This window comes from Protomyctophum parallelum (assembly GCF_964188405.1).
Source record: "Protomyctophum parallelum genome assembly, chromosome: 12".
Classification (NCBI taxonomy): domain Eukaryota; kingdom Metazoa; phylum Chordata; class Actinopteri; order Myctophiformes; family Myctophidae; genus Protomyctophum; species Protomyctophum parallelum.
Window position 1 is genome coordinate 22,692,458 of NC_139712.1, and position 16,942 is coordinate 22,709,399.

The following is a 16,942-nucleotide window of genomic DNA, read 5'->3' on the forward strand; positions in this document are numbered from 1 at the left end:
CATAGAGGCCATTAATTAATGGTCAACTCTTAACTGTGTCATGGTGACCGACAGCCCTCTCCGGAGGCCCGGGGCAGCAGCAGGTCCAGACGGCGGTGGCCCCCCCTCCCCCGCCCGCGGTGCCCACCCACACGCCGGGCCCGGCGCCCAGCTCCAGCCCGCCGCTGCTCGCCCACAGCACCGCCGCCGCCTACATCAACACGAGGTCAGAATGGTCTGGGATGTTTCATTATATAGTTTAGATTCAGTTAGTTTAATTACTTACTTATTCTTCTTCTAGTTTCAGTTAGTTTTAGATATTGTTTTGACTCATTTTGATTCTTCTAATTCAATTAGTTTTAGTTCGTTTTTAGAGCGGGTTTGCTAGTTTTTATTTAGTTTTTGTTTAAAAATGCTTAGTTGTCTCCACCAGGCCGAAGGCATGGGGGGAGAGTATGTTTTGCACTCCGTCCGTCCGTCCGTCCGTGTGTGTGTCCGTCCGTGTGTCCGTCCGTGTGTCCGTGAGCAGCTAATCTCGGCCACCGTTAACCCGGTCGATGCCAAATTTTGCACACACACTCCCTGGATGCCAACGTTGAACCTCTGCCCCAAACTTTCCAGAACGGCCTGTTATAGCGCCACCAGGAGGCCGCTTTGTGCAAAACAAGTTTTTGCACAGTACACCTACAGATTTTGTCCAAACATCGCGCAAATTGGTACACAGTCTCTCTAGAGCCATTCAACGAAACCGGTCTTTCAGATTTCTCACACTCCATCCTGATTGGTTAAGATTGGCTTCCACAGGAGTGCTCAGTTTCAAACAAAATGCTGCAAATCATGAACACATCGCGTGATTTCCCTGAAATTGTGCACCCACATTCCCACTAGGCCGAGGACGAAATGCCACATGAACAATTTCAACTCGGCCTCAAGGTGGCGCTATAACTGGCCGAAAAGTCTTTTTACCTCTAACTGCATGGATCTGTGGATAACTTTGTATGCCAACTCCCTAGAGGCCAAGGAAAAACCTTTGTCTGGAATTTTTCACATCTGCTCTTTATAGCGCCACCAGGAGGCCGACATATGTAAAACACATTTTCTATTATTACTCCTTCAGATTTTATCCAAATTTCACGCAAATCGGTACACATGATCTCCATAGTCATGTGATCAAGACAGGTTTGTTTGATTTCTCATATTCCATCTGGATTGGCCACGATTGGCTCCTACAGTTTTCAGGAGTAGCCCGCTTTGTACAAATCGCCACAACTGCTCAACGCAGCGTCCGATTGCGATGAAACTGTGCACGCATATTCCCACTAGGCTGAGGAAGAATCCTGGTGGAGACCTGTGCCCAGAAGGGCACTTTTTCTAGTTTGAGTTGATTAGTTTCTGCCCTTTTCAATGATAAGTCAGCTAGAGTAAGTACTGTGTAAAGATCGCATTTAAAAAAATAATAATATTCAGTTACAGATTAAGCTTATAAATGACTTGACAAAAACGAAAACTACGGGCATTTTTGTGTCCATTTCAGTTCGTTTTAGTTAGTTTTGTAAACACACAACACAGTTTTCAGATAGTTATCGTTTTTCTTTTCCGTTTCTAGTTTTTTAATTAGTTTATTTAACGAAATGTATATTAATATTTTGTTTGTTTGTTAGTTATATATTTTATTTCTGCCAGTTCCCACAGGAAAAAGAGACCTTTTCTTTTACTGGTTAAATAAAGGTTAAATAAAAAATCTAATAAATTATTTGTTAACTATATATAATAACCATGTCATCAACCAACAGCAGCACTTCCTGTGTAAGCGGCCACGTCGTCCCGCCCCCGACCGGCAGCGGCAACCCCATCACTCAACAACAACTACAGCAACAAGCCCCGCCCCAGCAGCAGCAGCAGCCAATGGGCTGTGGGGCCTGTGGCTGCCACAACAACTGCGGCGGGCGCGGCGGCAACAACATGGCCGCCAACATGGCCAACAGCGTCGCTAGCAGCACGGCGGCGGCTGTCAGCCACGCCCCTTTCTTCTTCCCCGGACCTCAGCTGGCGGCCGCGGCGGCCGCGCGGCAGATGTTCGGCATGCCGCCGGCCCTCTTCCAGGTCAGGTGGTCTTCCATCGACCAATCGGGTTCATGTTTTAGCAAGGCTTTTGCACACCTACAATCGGCAGGTGCGTAGGAGAAGGACGACCGAGTGAAAAAGAACAAACACCCGCACACTGTCTTCAAATGCAGTGAAAATCTTTAACCCCCCTTATGGCCACCCTAATTAACAGTGCGCCTTCTACCTGCACAGCACTATTTAAGCAATAACCCACGAGAGGTCTCAGGTTACCGGGTATTTTACACTGGCTGTGGGCGTAGGCAGACCTGACGCGCAGCGGAGGGTCTTCTACCTCCCAGCCAGTGTAAAATACCCGGTAAACTGGGGCCCCAAGTGGCTTATTGCTTTTCTAAAACGGTTACAAACATATAGCAATATTAACCTAATAAAACTATTAAATTCACAAAAGTATCTACGCTTTGCGCCACCAGAGCGAGCGAGCCAGACCCACAACACTTCCTTGTTTTGCTCAGCAAGTAGCCTATGTGACGGGAGAATAGCGCTTGATGTATTTACGGGGATGCCTGGAGCCACACATTCACAGTCATATGAGCCGGGCGGTGCTTAGACGCCCGCACGGCATGTGTTTGTAAAGCAATCAAGCACTCCCCTTCCCCAGTTCAGCTACAAGGCTGCAGTTTGATACAAAGTGATTGAAGGAGTGGGTTATCGGTGAAATTTACACCGGTCACGTGACGGTAACCAGCCAATCAGAATGAAGTATTGGGACTACCCGTTTTAGAATCATATTTGTAATTTGTAATTTTCATCATTTTAATGCCAATAGAAAAATGTGTGATACACACTACATCTCATTTTCACGCGGCAAGACTATAGTATTAGACACTGAGAGGGGGCAATCGAGCAAGTGGCTAAATAGTAAATACGTTTTTTCATTTTTTTTCAGCAATTTCTTTATTATTATTTACTATAGTCCTACTAGACCCCGGGAAATTAGATATGTCTACAAGAGATCACAGGGTCTACTGAGAGGGTGGGGGGGGGGGTGACAAACTGACGATTGAGCCCATGACACTGTATGGCTTATTGGCTTCCCCCTAGTAACTAATAATTTATTTAATTCTCTCTCTATCTTTCTCTCTCTCTCTCTCTCTCTCTCTCTCTCTCTCTCTCCCCCCCCCCCCCCCCCCAGGTGTCCACCTACCTCACCCAGCCACAGCAGCACCAGGCCAACAACGGGGCCTTCTTCAACCACCCCAGCCCCCCCCAGGGGCCCCCCGCGCCGCCACCGCCCCCCTACGGGCCCCCCCTGCAGCACGCGCACGGCGGGCACCCCGCGCACCCCGCGGCCGACGTGACCTCCCACATGCTGGGGACGCAGGTATACGGCAGGATAGGGACAAGAGGAGAGACATTTTATTCTGACCCGAGTTCAGATTCTAAAAATGTCTTCTACATCCTGACAGTTTTCCATTCTGACCTGAGATCAGATTCTAAAAATGTCAGTCGTTCTTCGATTTTTCAAAAATAGCAGACCTACAAGCTCGTAGCGCGCCACACGGTGGCACGCTATGAGCTTGTAGATCTGCTATTTTTCAATAGCTAAAGCATAACATAGTGCTCCATTCTGGGTTTCCGCCCAGAATGGGTTAAAAAGTTATTTTTGAAATAATGTACTCGTCGTACACTTGTTTGAGTTTGGGGGCTCTTGTCAAGGTGAAAATTCCGTACCATTTTTTAAACCCTTCTATCAGGGTTCCCACGGTCATGAAATTCCTGGAAATATTTTGAAAATTAGAACAAAAAAATATAATTTTCCAGTCCTGGAAAAGGTTTTGAAATGTATCAAAGGTCCTGGACAAAATATGTAACATAAGTCATTATTTGCCAAACGGGCAGCGTCATTGCAGCCTAATGTGTGCCATGACAAAAATAACAGATCTACAAGCTCACGACGTGCTGCAGTGTGATCCTATGCTGTGATTCCTGCCCATTTGGCACAAACATTGGAATAGAATTATAGCATTCTATTTTATATGCTTTATTGTTGCCTGTCTTTGGGCATTTGGACATAGGAGTAAGAGACTCATTGCGCTGAATGATTGTTATATGGGCCTGGAAGTTGGGTTAAATATTCTGGAAACGTTTTGGAAATGAATTTGTAAAAATGTGTGGGAACCAGTGTTTTTGGCAGCAGATTTTAGTTTTAGTCATAGTCTCTTGAATAGTTTTCATTTAGATTTAGTCACATTTTAGTCACCTGGAATGTTTTAGTGTTAGTCTAGTTTTAGTCGACTAAATCTACAGTTGATTCAGTCGACTAAAATGTATTTTGGCGCCGTCGTTTTTTTCACTTGCTGAAAATAGCCGATCTACGAGCTTGTAGATCTGCTATTTTCAGCATGCAACCAAGTGTAAAATGACTTATACTGGATATCTTGTCCACTAGTCCCTTCCTAACATTTTAGTCTAGTTTTTATTTGTTGACAAAATTGTCAATATATTTAGTCTTAGTTTTAGTCGTCATAGCTTACTTTCCATTTAGTTTTCGTCAGTGGAAAAAGGTAGTCGACGAACATTTATCGTCTTAGTTTTAGTCGACGAAAACACCCCGGGATTGTTGGTACGCTCTTATTTCACTATTTCACACCAATCGAGTCACCAGAATAGCAGATCTACAGGCACACAGCATGTTGCAATACGACGTGCTGTGAGCCTGTAGATCTGCTATTTGTTGGCGAACGTAGGGCTGCTGTGTGTTTCATGTGGTTAAACAAAAGTGGCATTTTAAGTTTCAAGCACATTTTGATCATCGCAATGATATTATTATTACAATTATTTTGCCAAAATAACAGTGAGGTATTCATTTTGGCATCGGACCCTACAAACCCTCCGGCACGCTCAGATCACCCAACTCACGGAAGCTGGAAGAACATTCACTAAAAACGCCGGGACAGCGCTCCACACACGTCCCAAACTCTTCTCCCTTCTGGCTCCAAAACTATGGAATGCACTTCCCATTGCAATCAGAACTGCAGACTCACTCCCAATATTCCGCTGTGGTCTGAAAACCGACCTGAATGGTGCCTTCCGGTATGGTATGGAAAGAAGAGGAGGGCATTTTGCTTTTCTTTCACCATAGTAAATGCTGCGTTCGTGTTCTGGAGAGGGCAGTTGTTTTACAGACGGGTAAAAGGGGCAGGGGTTGAATATTATGTGTGCACGTCCCTGATTACCATGCTTTGTTCTTGCTTACTGTAAATCACTCTGGATTTAAGAGCGTCTGCTAAATGATGCCTAAATTGTCCCTCAACGCAGGCGGCCGCCATAGCGGCGGTGGCGACCAGCTACGGCCTCCAACAGCAGATGGCGCCGGCCGCCGCCTTCTGCCAGCGCTTCTACCAGCACATGTACCCCGCCGCCGCCGGGGGAGGGGGTGGCGGCGGCGGGGGGCCACCAGCGGGGGCCCTGCAGGCGCTGCTGCCCCCAGGAGGGGGCGCCACAGCCGCGTCGCTCGGGGCCACCGGCATCAACAAGAAGAACGGCGTGCTGTCCTGCTACAACTGCGGAGGGGCCGGTCACTACGCACAGGACTGTAACCAGCCCCCCATAGACTCCACGCAACAGCAAGGTAAGGGTCCATTTGGTTACCAACTCTTCATCGTTTAGCTGGGGACCAACCTGGAACCTCCTCAAGGACCACTGGCGGTCCCCGGACCACTGGTTGAAAACCCATGTTCTAGTGGGTTTGCAAGGCTTGATGAGTTATTTAAGACGGGGGTTCTCAACGTTTTGGGCTGACCCCTCCCCCTCCCCACCACCAATACAAACTGACAAACTGCAAAAATAACCTTAATAATAGAGAAAATATATCATAAATGAATACTGAAACCAGATATAATAATTACGGAAAGTGTATGCATGCACTATGTACTATGTAAACTCTAAATTCCCATGTTCCAGCCATTCAGTTGAGATTTTTTTAATTTATCCTGCTACCCTACATGAACCCCTATGCTCTCGATGCAGGTCGGTGCCTTGCATGGTTTGGGTGAATGGGTGAATTGAGGCACAATCTATGTAAAGCGCCTCGGATAAAGGCTCTATATAAATGCAACATTTACCATTTATTAAACTTTCGGTACAGTATATTTTATTTTTGCTTCATGCGATCGTGACAAACCCTGTGTACGTTTTGTTTCTTCCAGGTGGCTTCCGGCTGAAGTACGCTCGCTCCCACACGTCAGAAGGCCTCGACAACGCCGACTGAGAGAACAAGAAGAAGATTAAAGATCGATCTACTTTCCTGCTTGGTGTGTCTTTGGTTTTTTTGGGGAGGATAGTAGTTTTTTTTTTCTCTAAAAGCTAAGACTACAGCCTGGTCTGAAGGCACTGGACACAGCCCGGGGGGTTTTCAGGCTTCATTTAAGACTTTTGACCACCCCACGACCACAGCAGCAGCGCTTGGCGGAAAATATAAGTGGCGTATTTTCAACCGAAAACTAAGGAATATAAGAACTCCCGCACACTGTCTTCAAATGCAGTGAAATAGCTTATTAAGGGACAGCAGCAGCGTTTCGGCCTATATGCGACCGTCATCAGGCTATCTTTATGTCAAAGGAAGTCAAGTCGTATGTTTTGTTTGTTTTTGTTAGGCGACGGTTGTGCAGCGAGGTATGGATTAGCCTCCTTTGAGTCGTACCTGAGACAACATTGTCGTGAACGAGAGCCAAGCAAGTCTGTTGTTTTTCCCCCCCCGCAGACATTTACACACACACACAGACACACACACACACAGACACGCACACACACACACAGACACGCGCGCGCACATACACACACACACACACACACACACACTGCTGACTCCTGCGCCCCTCCCTTTCTCAGTGGTATTTTTGCACTGAAGACTGGCATCAGACTGGCAGTGGGCTATAACATTATCTATAAGAACTAACAAGACTCAACTGGAGAGGAGAGAGTCCGCGGGAGAAGACTACGGTTCTAAGATAAACTGACTTAATATACTGTCGTTGTTTTTCCTCTGTGTCCGTGTTCGAGTTCAAGTTCAAGCCTCCTTCCTCGTTGGCATCACTGCTTTTGGCATAGGATCCCCCCCCCCGTTCAACCAAATGAGTTTTGAAAGATTAAAATGAAAACAAACAAAACAATCTAAAAAGACAATGGATTAATGCAAGCAACATGCTGGGATTTAGTAGTTTTTTTTTCTGCAGTGTTTTTGAATGTACAATAATCTTTTCTTTTCTTTACTTTTTTCAAGTTAGGAATTTTTAACTGTATAAAAAAAAGTTTTTTTTTTCTCCAAATTGTGGCATTTTCTGCCACTCGATATATATAATGTGAATTAAGCGCCGCATAGTTGAGTAAGACATTCTGAAAATGTCTGTTGTCAGAAGATAAATGCTGCTCTGTTATTTTAATGTATTTGATTTGCTTTGTTTTTCAATTGTATTATTATTATTATTATTATTATTTAATTATTTTGGTGATATGCACTATAGCGAACAAGGAACTCTAATGCTTAATTTATGGTCCGTCGATGGAACAACACTGCTCAGCGCATCAAGAATCCAACGTTTTTGGGGAACATGCCGATCAGATATTTCAGTCACGTCGTGGCGTCACCCGTAGGCGTGAAGCGTAAAAGCCACGTTTTCTTTTTTTGCTCCGTCGAGCACAGCCAAGAATTGCCGACCTACAAGCTTGCAGGTCGGCTATAGAGCGCCGAAGTCCTGAAGTCACTCGCCTTCCAACGCGTTCGTGGAAGTGTTTCTCTATGGAGAATAACATCGGGTTCATCTTAAAATCGTCTCATGTTAAGAATTGTGGTCCAAAAAAAACAACAAACCGTCTCAGCGATATTGTCAGTCACTCATATTATTTTGATAGTCTGTTTCTAGCGAAAATGTAACTAATTCAGCAGCAGTAATATTAGCGTTTTCTCTCGGTCAGTTGATTCTTCATATCCATATGAGTGAAACGGCCGGGGTGATTTGTTTATTTTTCAAACGCAGTTCTTATATGAGGCGATCTAACTTCTAATAATGCAAATGGATAAATACATGAACCCGTGGACTTGGCGCCCTCTAGGGATATTGACGTCGGACTTCGGTGCTCTAATCTCTGCGCATGGCACCGCGAGGACATACTGTACATACAGTAACAAACATGTTTGCATTTAAACCTGTCATTAACGTGTTTAAACGTTTTATTTCTATTTGTTGGGATTGGCGACGCGCCGCTTTCTCACTTTGTGTCACTAACGTGGTGCCTCCAGTGCATCTGGAGATGCATTTCACACCTGGGTTCTGTTTGTCTTGATCACCATGTGGTTTTTATCCTTAGCCTGTCGGAGGAGCTTTACGCCCAATACTGAATGGTTTCGAGCAGAGCCACGTCATCTTTCTTCTTGCAATAGTTCCTGGAAGTCGGCGGCGAATACTAGCGTCGAACACTAAGTTGCGTCGCAGCACAGCAGAGCGTTTGGGATGTATTTTATTTTAAATGGTTAAGAAGTTCAAATAAACTGATTGTATATTATCGGAAATATATTCCCCCCCCCCCCCCCCCGCTGAAGGACTTTGGGGGAACTTTCTGTGGCCTACGTGAATCACGCGAGGAGATACTCTCCTCTTTGCATTGGCTCTGGTTTTCTAGTCTGAAAAGAGTCCGGACAAAACGACGGGTCAACCAGACCATGCACAGTCGTCTGCCTTCCCCATCATCGTCTGACCGTATACGTCAGAAGATATTGTCTCACGTGTGCTAAACATACTAATCGCGGAGCAGTAGAGTCCTCACCAAATGTTTGTCGAATAGATGAAACGCCTCACGGCAAAACCTCGAGTGGGAATTACGGAGGCAAAGCCTCCGTCTTTTACCCAGAACCCGTTGGTACGGTAGCTCAAAGCAGCCTTGCCAATATAGAGGACTAACTTGAGTGAGTGAGTGGCAAAGTGAGTTTAACCCATTTTGACCTGAGATCAGATTCTAAAAATGTCTTCTACATCCTGACGGTTTTCTGAAAAAGCCTGTTTCTATGTCAGTCGTTCTTCGATTTTTCAAAAATAGCAGACCTACAAGCTCGTAGCTTGTAGATCTGCTATTTTTCAATAGCTAATGCATAACATAATGCTAACATCAAAAAGGGTTCATGCCCCAAAATGTGTTAACGTTGTTTAATGCAATCGGACAGGACTGTTATGTTTGGTTGTAAGGGCTGTCAAGGCCAGAACGTTTTTTTGTTGTTGTTTTTTTTGCCACTCTGTAGGCGTTCCCACTTCCCACACACCTTCCGGGTATGATGATGATGTCATGCACATACCCTCTATTGCAGAGCATAGGAGACCAGTGATTTCACTGGGTTTGACCCATTTTGGGCGTTTTGGTGTTTTAAACATTGTTATAATGTAGCTATTGAAAAATAGCAGATCTACAAGCTCATAGCAAACCTTTAGCTCTGAGAAACGAATGGAACTCGTTCCTTTTGTAACACTCTCGGGCTTACAGACATGTAAGAGTCCGCTTAGACCCCGCCTCGAGGAAACCATATGGCGGACACTGGACCCCACTTTGCGAACCAACTGGTCAAGAGTGCTTCTCTGGCCATTTCCACCACACTAATACAGGCTTTATTGTGACAAAGTCTTCCTGGAGTTGTGTTCTCACTCTGTCCTGTCGTTCTATAGCTTAACTTCCCATCTGTGCATTTGGTATAAATGTCAGAGAAAAACAAAAGAACGGACATTCTATGCACATGTTTAATCCCCCCCCCCCCCCCCCCCCCCCCCCCCTATTCCTGGTCGATGGTTTGGAACGCTTGCAGGTTGTCATGTTAGCTGGATGTGTGGATTGGTATTTTATGCATTGTCTGATGACCGTGTTGGCTGACACAAGTTGCATATTTGTTGTCGTTGGAAATGTGTAATTTTGTTTTTGTGGGGCGACACTTGTCTTAACAGTAAAACAAACAAAAAAATGCCTTTATTGGTCTGCAGTTATTATATTACCAATAGTTACTGTCTATGAGGCAACTCCCTGTATAAATACGTAAAGTATGAAAACACACCAACACAGACACACACACACACACACACTGAATCGCACTTTATTCAAATGACGAGTCAAATTCTCTGAATATTGTCAAATATTCAGACCAGGCATGCGCACACACACACTATATATATTACTATACTTGTGTGGACATCAACATTTCAGAACTTGTCTAACCTGACTATCTGCCAGATGGTGACAGAGAGTACACAGGACTGGGAACGGGGAACCTGTGTGCTACTGCTCTCTACTGCCACCATCTGGAGGAGTCGGGTTATACAATGTCTTCCCATTGTTAAACACATTTTGAGATCAGATCCTAAAAATGTCTTCTACATCCTGACAGTATTCTGAAAAAGCTATGTTTCTATGTCAGTCGTTCTTCGATTTTTCAAAAATAGCAGACCTGCAAGCTTGCGAGTGGCGCGCTATAGATCTGCTATTTTTCAATAGCTACATGAGGCATAACTTCAACCTCTAACCCATAAACCTAACCTTTAAATGCAGACCTAATGTTTCAATAACATATATAGACATTAGACGCCCTTAATTTATCTTGTGAGAACCACTACATTTGTCCTTAATGAGCTCTCACCATTCACCCCCCAAACCACCTGCCTGACTAGCATGACTTGTCACAGTATTCTTTTCTCTCATAATTTATTCATACACCTTTCTTTTATGGAAGACTAAATTCACGTTTGACAATTTCCATGTAGGCCTACGGGCATTGTAGAAAGAAAAAAAAACATAAAGTGCTCTTCGGAGTACAGGTCATTTTGTGACCTGTGTGTGTGCAGGTCATTGTGGGCCGGCAATGTTCAGAATTGGCCAATCAGGATGCCATGTGAAATATCAGACAGATCCGTCTTGGTCATGCCATGTTCATGATTTGAGGCATTTTGTTCAAAATGGAGCAATATGCTGCAAACTTTGTTAGCCAATCAGGATGGAATATGTACCGGTTTTTATTTATTTAATGACTATATAGATAGACTATATAGATAGACTGTGTAGTTTACTGATTTGTGGAATGTTTGGACAAACTCTGTAGGAAAACTGTCAAGGAATTGTGGAAAAGATTGGGACAGAGGCCCTGCTCTGGCATCTAGGAAGTGTGTGCACCGTAATTAATGTAACAGTGAAACAGTCCATATTTATAACATGATACAATATGTTTTGTCCGTGATGACAGTGACCTATGGAGTGCTGCATATCAGTCAGACAACTAAATAGCATAATCTGTATTACTATTATTAAGTCATCTTTTCAGAGTACACCGGTGTGACCTACTCTGCTGCGATCTACAAAGCCAAAGCGCAGTATTTTTCGACAGGCCGACTTATTTTTGTATCCCAATAAAGGTCATATTAGCCTTCATGATTTTGGGGTATGAGCAATTCCTTGAAGAACATATTTACAATTATTATAATATCACTTATTTGCTGGTATCTCATTTGGCTGACCATTTGAAAAACTTTTATAATTTAATCTGACATTTTTCCCCCCGTAGTTACTGCATTTTGGCTTTTTCAGTTGTCAGATGTTTAAAAGACACTTAACAATTTCAGCCCTCTATATTTTGGGCATTTGAAACTAGCAGATCTACAAGCAAAGCACAAAGCATCGCAATGTGAGACGTGACATTGTGAGCTTGTAGATCTACTATTTTACTACGCAACCAGACATAAAATGACTTGTTCTATTGGCTCTCTTCTCCGCTAGTAGTAGCTCGCTAACATTTAAGTCATGAAACTGTCAATATATTTCACTTTGAGACCCACTGGTGTAACAGAGTGTTTCTAGTGAGCCAACTACCCTGACTCTGTTTGACTGGAACATAATGGAACAGAGCCTTCGTTAGTATCATTGATAACACCTGTGAGGGAAGTAGGGAAGGGGCCCAAAGTTCTTTCCAAAACAGGGTGTGCATCACACAGTGTTTCGACATGGAATGGTAGAACAAGGAGAAGATCCTTCCGTGCGTCCATTTATTGGACCTTGAGTCTGTGTGCGGTCCGTGTCGTGGTGTTGGGGGGGAGCGTGTAATGGGCCAGAATCTGAAGCAGGATGAAGCAGTTGATGAGCAGGAACAGCAGAGCGGCCAGCCAGATGAACAGGAAGGTGTTGTAGCCTTCAAACTCCAACAGGTAGGCCGGCCCCAGCCACACCCCCTGAGACACAAACACAGCATTGGTGGAAGAAGTACTCGTAGATTATATTTTTATAGTAAAAGTATCAATACCATAATGTAGAAATGCTCCGTTTACAATAAAAGTCTGGTATTCACAATTTACTCACAGACGGAGTGTCTTTAAGTTAAAATACCAGATCTACAAGCTCACAACGCGTCGCAATGTGTTGTGAGCACAGATTGTGTGAGAGAAATAAGCAATCAGATCTAGGAAAAGAAGCCACTCTACAAATGAGCTACTATACTTCATATTTCTATACTAAGACTATACATCAGTAGCTACTTGAGAAAAGCAGATTTACAAGCTCACAATGTGTCGTGAGCTTGTATTTTCCAAAATAGTTTTTGTTTTATACAAAAAATAAAAAAACCCTGGCACAAATTATTTTTCAGATGGAGATACGTGTGCACAAATACATGGGGGTCCTTTATGACAATGTTTGAGCAGAATCACAGGTTTAAACTATAGTAGGGAACATGACTAAATAAAAACTGCAACCTGCAACTAGTAAACTACCAATATTTTCAAGCAACTTTACTGAAAAATAAGTCGCTTATAACAAGCCGACATGGCAACACCGGGAACAACTGGAGAAATCAATGAAGAACTCCCGTTTTTAACAGGAGATTTAAGACGTTTCTAGTCATGTCAACGTCGCAACACAAATAATACAAATTATGAAACAATATGCCACATTATCACATTATCAAATGAAATAGTGTGGTTTAAAGAACAGAAATGTATTCCTAAAAATTCGGGACCGCAAAATGGCCCGAACCTCTAGTTTCATTACACTTTGACTGTACCCTGTAGTGTTTCCATGCATTTTCTGCCAATATATTCAATCAAATCAAATGATCATTGATAATGATGATTCGTCATGCTCTGCGTAAATACTATGACACTGGCTCTAAGCCATAGCAAGAATAGCAGATCTACAAGCTCACAGCGCAACACGTATTTCTTTCACCATAGTAAATGCTGCATCCGTGGTCTGGAGAGGGCAGTTGTTTTACAGACGGGTAAACGGGCAGGGGCTGAAGCCCCCATTTCTATGTGCACATATATTTGTAATGGTACCGACATTTGCACGCAACACTCTTTTATGTTAAGTATTGCATTGTGGATTTGAGCTGACAGGCCCCTGTCAGCTCAAATCCACAATGCAATGCTTAACATAAAAGAACATTTTTATGTCAATCAATCAAGTCACCTTAATTCAAGTGGCAGATGCCAAAAATATGTATTATGTATACATTTGTATACAATGTAGTGGTCCCTGCTTCATCTTTCTTAGCTAAGGGCTCCCTGCCTCAGGTAAGGGATCTCTGCTTCATCTGCCTCTCGTCCTTGGATTAACCCATTCTGACCTGAGATCAGATTCATACGAGCTTTCCACTGGGACACACACTGGTCTGACGAACCCATTCTGACCTGAGATCAGATTCTAAAAATGTCAGTCGTTCTTTGATTTTTCAAAAAATAGCAGACCTACAAGCTAGTATCGCGCCACTCGGTGGCGCGATATGAGCTTGTAGATCTGCTATTTTTCAATAGCTAAAGCATAACATGATGCCGACACCAAAATGGGTGCCCGGTCAGAATGGGTTTAAACAACTAAATGGTGCACTTGCAAGGAAGGATGGCCACACAAGTTAAATGCACAGCATCATTTATTTAGAATGAAAATACAGCAGAGTATAATGTTAATTAATGTAAGACCAAAACCACCAGTAGGACATGAGATACAATAGAGACCATATACTATTAGGCCAAGGTTAATTAAAAGGATATTTCACTATAACGCATTGTTTTAATGTCTATACTCTGGCTTTTGTGTTTACAGTTTAAAGTTATGAGTTCAATATTTAATAGAACAAAAACAAAACTATATTGGTATTTAAAAATAGTAATAGAAAAAACATGGCATTAGGATGATATGAGTGACCTGAATGTTTAAAATGGAGTTTATGTGAAGGGGAGTGTCAGAGTATTAACATGAATATCAAATATCTAAATACTAAATCAAGCAACTTAAAAAAAACTGTGTGGTGAAACTCAAAAATAAGCCCAGATGTGTTTTAAAGTGAAATACCGCTCCAGGGCGTGCTCACACCAACATTTGATGCTAGTACCGACGAGGGCAGATTCTGTCAATGCTTTTTCCTCCTATTTTCTTTTTTAGCAGAAATCCTGTTCTCATTTAAAAGCATGGGCAGAATCCACCCGCTTAATCAGAATTAAAGTTATGTGCCTTGGCAGCCTGCACACAACTTTGAGCACTTTAGTTACTAGTTATACTTTGTAGATTTTGATTATTTCAAAACATGCATCAGCCACTTCAACCATATACATTGGCCAATTGAAAATAGCAGATCTGCTATTTTCAAAAGATTTGTATACTTATTGAACTTGTGAAATGGGACATGTACTGCAAGCATAGTTTCGTTTTTAGTAATTTAATTATGTTTTGATGCCAATTTTTGGTACTTTTTCCTCAAGTAAATCTTGACATGTAATTGTAAAAGTAAAATAAAACAATATAGAAGTAAAACCAAAAGTACTTTTCCCACCACTGCTTAAGTCTAATTCTAAAAGAAATGTGCGAAAGGCTTGTTGGATATAAAGGTGTTTTATCAGCACCTGAAAAGCATTATTTTCCTGTGTTCACCTGCGTACACACACCAGTGGTTCTCACACCTTTCCATGTCAAGGACCCCCAAATAAACATGACCCCCGTCTGAAAATCCACATTGAGTTGTCATTAAAACCATTCAGGAATACCAATGGCTAGAAGCTCGCAATGTGACACATAGTAAGATTGTAGGTTATACAGGGTAGGTTTGAAGTGGTCAAACTGATCTTGATGTTATATTTACTCATTTTGCTTGGGGGTCCCCAGTTCAAATATGGTTATTGTGGGTAGCTCCCGGTTCAAATTATGATTATTTTTGGGTGGTACCATTCAAATATGATTATTTTTGGGTGGTACCTTTCATATATGATTATTGTGGGTGGACCCCAGATCAAATAATATTTTTTCTTTTTTTTGGGGGGGGGGGGGGTCACACCCTGAAAAGGTTGATAACCATTGGGCTACAGTACAGCATGTCTACACTAGTTGGAAGAGCAGAACGCCATTGAATGTAACATGGTGGTTCTCATTGTCTCCTATCTGATCATCCTTCCCCCAAGTGGACAAATACACGGTGTCTCCTTTGTCGAGTACCAGAATCACTGATTGGGTGGAGCTGTCACGGCCATTTCCCTTGTCTTGCCAGATGGAGACTTGAATTTGGCCGTTCCTCCTCAGTTGGGCCCCTGAGTTGTAACGATCATCCATGCCGAGCGTTGTGAAGGTGAACTGGAACGCTCCCTTACACGGAGCATTGAAGTGACCTGCAGGCACATCAGCAATATCATTAGAGCAGTGTCCGTTTAGCATAACTTCTTGACTGTACAGTCATGTGGTTTTACATTAACCACTTGAACCCTTGCATGCATCATGGCAGGAATGGCAGATCTCACAAGAGAGTGTGAGCTTGTATATATATATATCGTCTATTTTACGACAAAGAGGTTTGATGTGAATGGAATAACGAAGCGCGAACCAAGTGCTGACCCAAAGTTACTAAGTATTAAATGGATATTTCACTTAAGAAAAAACGTTTGGTAATTATATCGTCTATTCATTGTTTGTGAACAACCCAGGCAGTTTTTAAGTTGCTCGATTCAACATTTAGATATTTTATATTCAATTTAGCCGTAACTTCAAACTCCAGTTTAATCATGAGAGATTCATCAAAAACAACCATCCTGGTGACTGATGTTGTCCTTCTAATACGTGAGGTACCCGTGTTTTTTGTAAATTAATTAAAAATATATATTTGGGATTTCTTTCTGGATTCTTCTCAATTTCGCCAAAAAAATGTTAAAAATAAATGAAGGGTAATTGAAAAAACACGGTCACATCACATACAGTATTTGAAGAACAATATCAGTCACCAGAAAAAAAGGGGGGGGACTGCCCATGGCCACTGTCCTGTTAGTCTGACATACAGTACGTGGCTGGTTAAAGGACTACTCTTGGACTATTTGACCAAGAGAGAGAGTCGTCGTCTGGGTGGTTTGGGCCAGTGGTGGAAAAAGTACTCAATTGTTTTACTCAAGTAAAAGTAAACACTGCAATTTAGAACTACTCCGTCACAAGTAAAAGTACGGAATTGAAAATGTACTTGAGTAAAAGTACAAAAGTATCGGCATCAAACTGTACTTAAAGTACTAAAAGTAAAAGTACTCATATTGCAGAATTTCACAAGTTCAAAATGTGTACAAAGTGTATTGAAAATAGCCGATCTACAAGCTCACAATGCGTCGCGTTGAAACGCATTGTGAGCTTGTAGATCGGCTATTTTCAAATGGCCAATCGACAAAGTAACTAGTAACTAAAGTTTTCAAATAGTAAGTAAAGTAAAAAATGTGGCTCCGAGATGTAGTAGAGTAGAAGTAAAAGTACTTGAACTGGAAATACTCAAGTAAAGTACAAATACCTCAAAATGTGTTACTTTCCACCACTGTCGCTTGCCATGTTACAGAAGCCCTCTTGGGACAAAACACAGTGCAGTGTC

The 16,942-nt window shown here is 42.7% G+C and overlaps 1 protein-coding gene across 4 annotated transcripts in view; it reads left to right on the forward strand.

The window, feature by feature from the left end:
- LOC310868225 (zinc finger CCHC domain-containing protein 2-like) overlaps window positions 1-10,032 on the forward strand; it is a 65,135-nt gene extending 55,103 nt beyond the window's left edge. For 3 of the 4 annotated variants that reach the window (XM_083778549.1, XM_083778550.1, XM_083778552.1), the window contains exons 15-19: window positions 55-205; window positions 1,773-2,082; window positions 3,239-3,427; window positions 5,365-5,677; window positions 6,255-10,032. In XM_083778549.1, coding sequence (XP_083634675.1) covers window positions 55-205; window positions 1,773-2,082; window positions 3,239-3,427; window positions 5,365-5,677; window positions 6,255-6,316 — 1,025 coding nt within the window. In that variant the 3' untranslated portion in view covers window positions 6,317-10,032. The remainder of the gene's footprint in view (window positions 1-54; window positions 206-1,772; window positions 2,083-3,238; window positions 3,428-5,364; window positions 5,678-6,254) is intronic. The other variant, XM_083778551.1, reaches the window with a different exon arrangement.
- The last annotated feature ends 6,910 nt before the right edge of the window (window positions 10,033-16,942 follow it).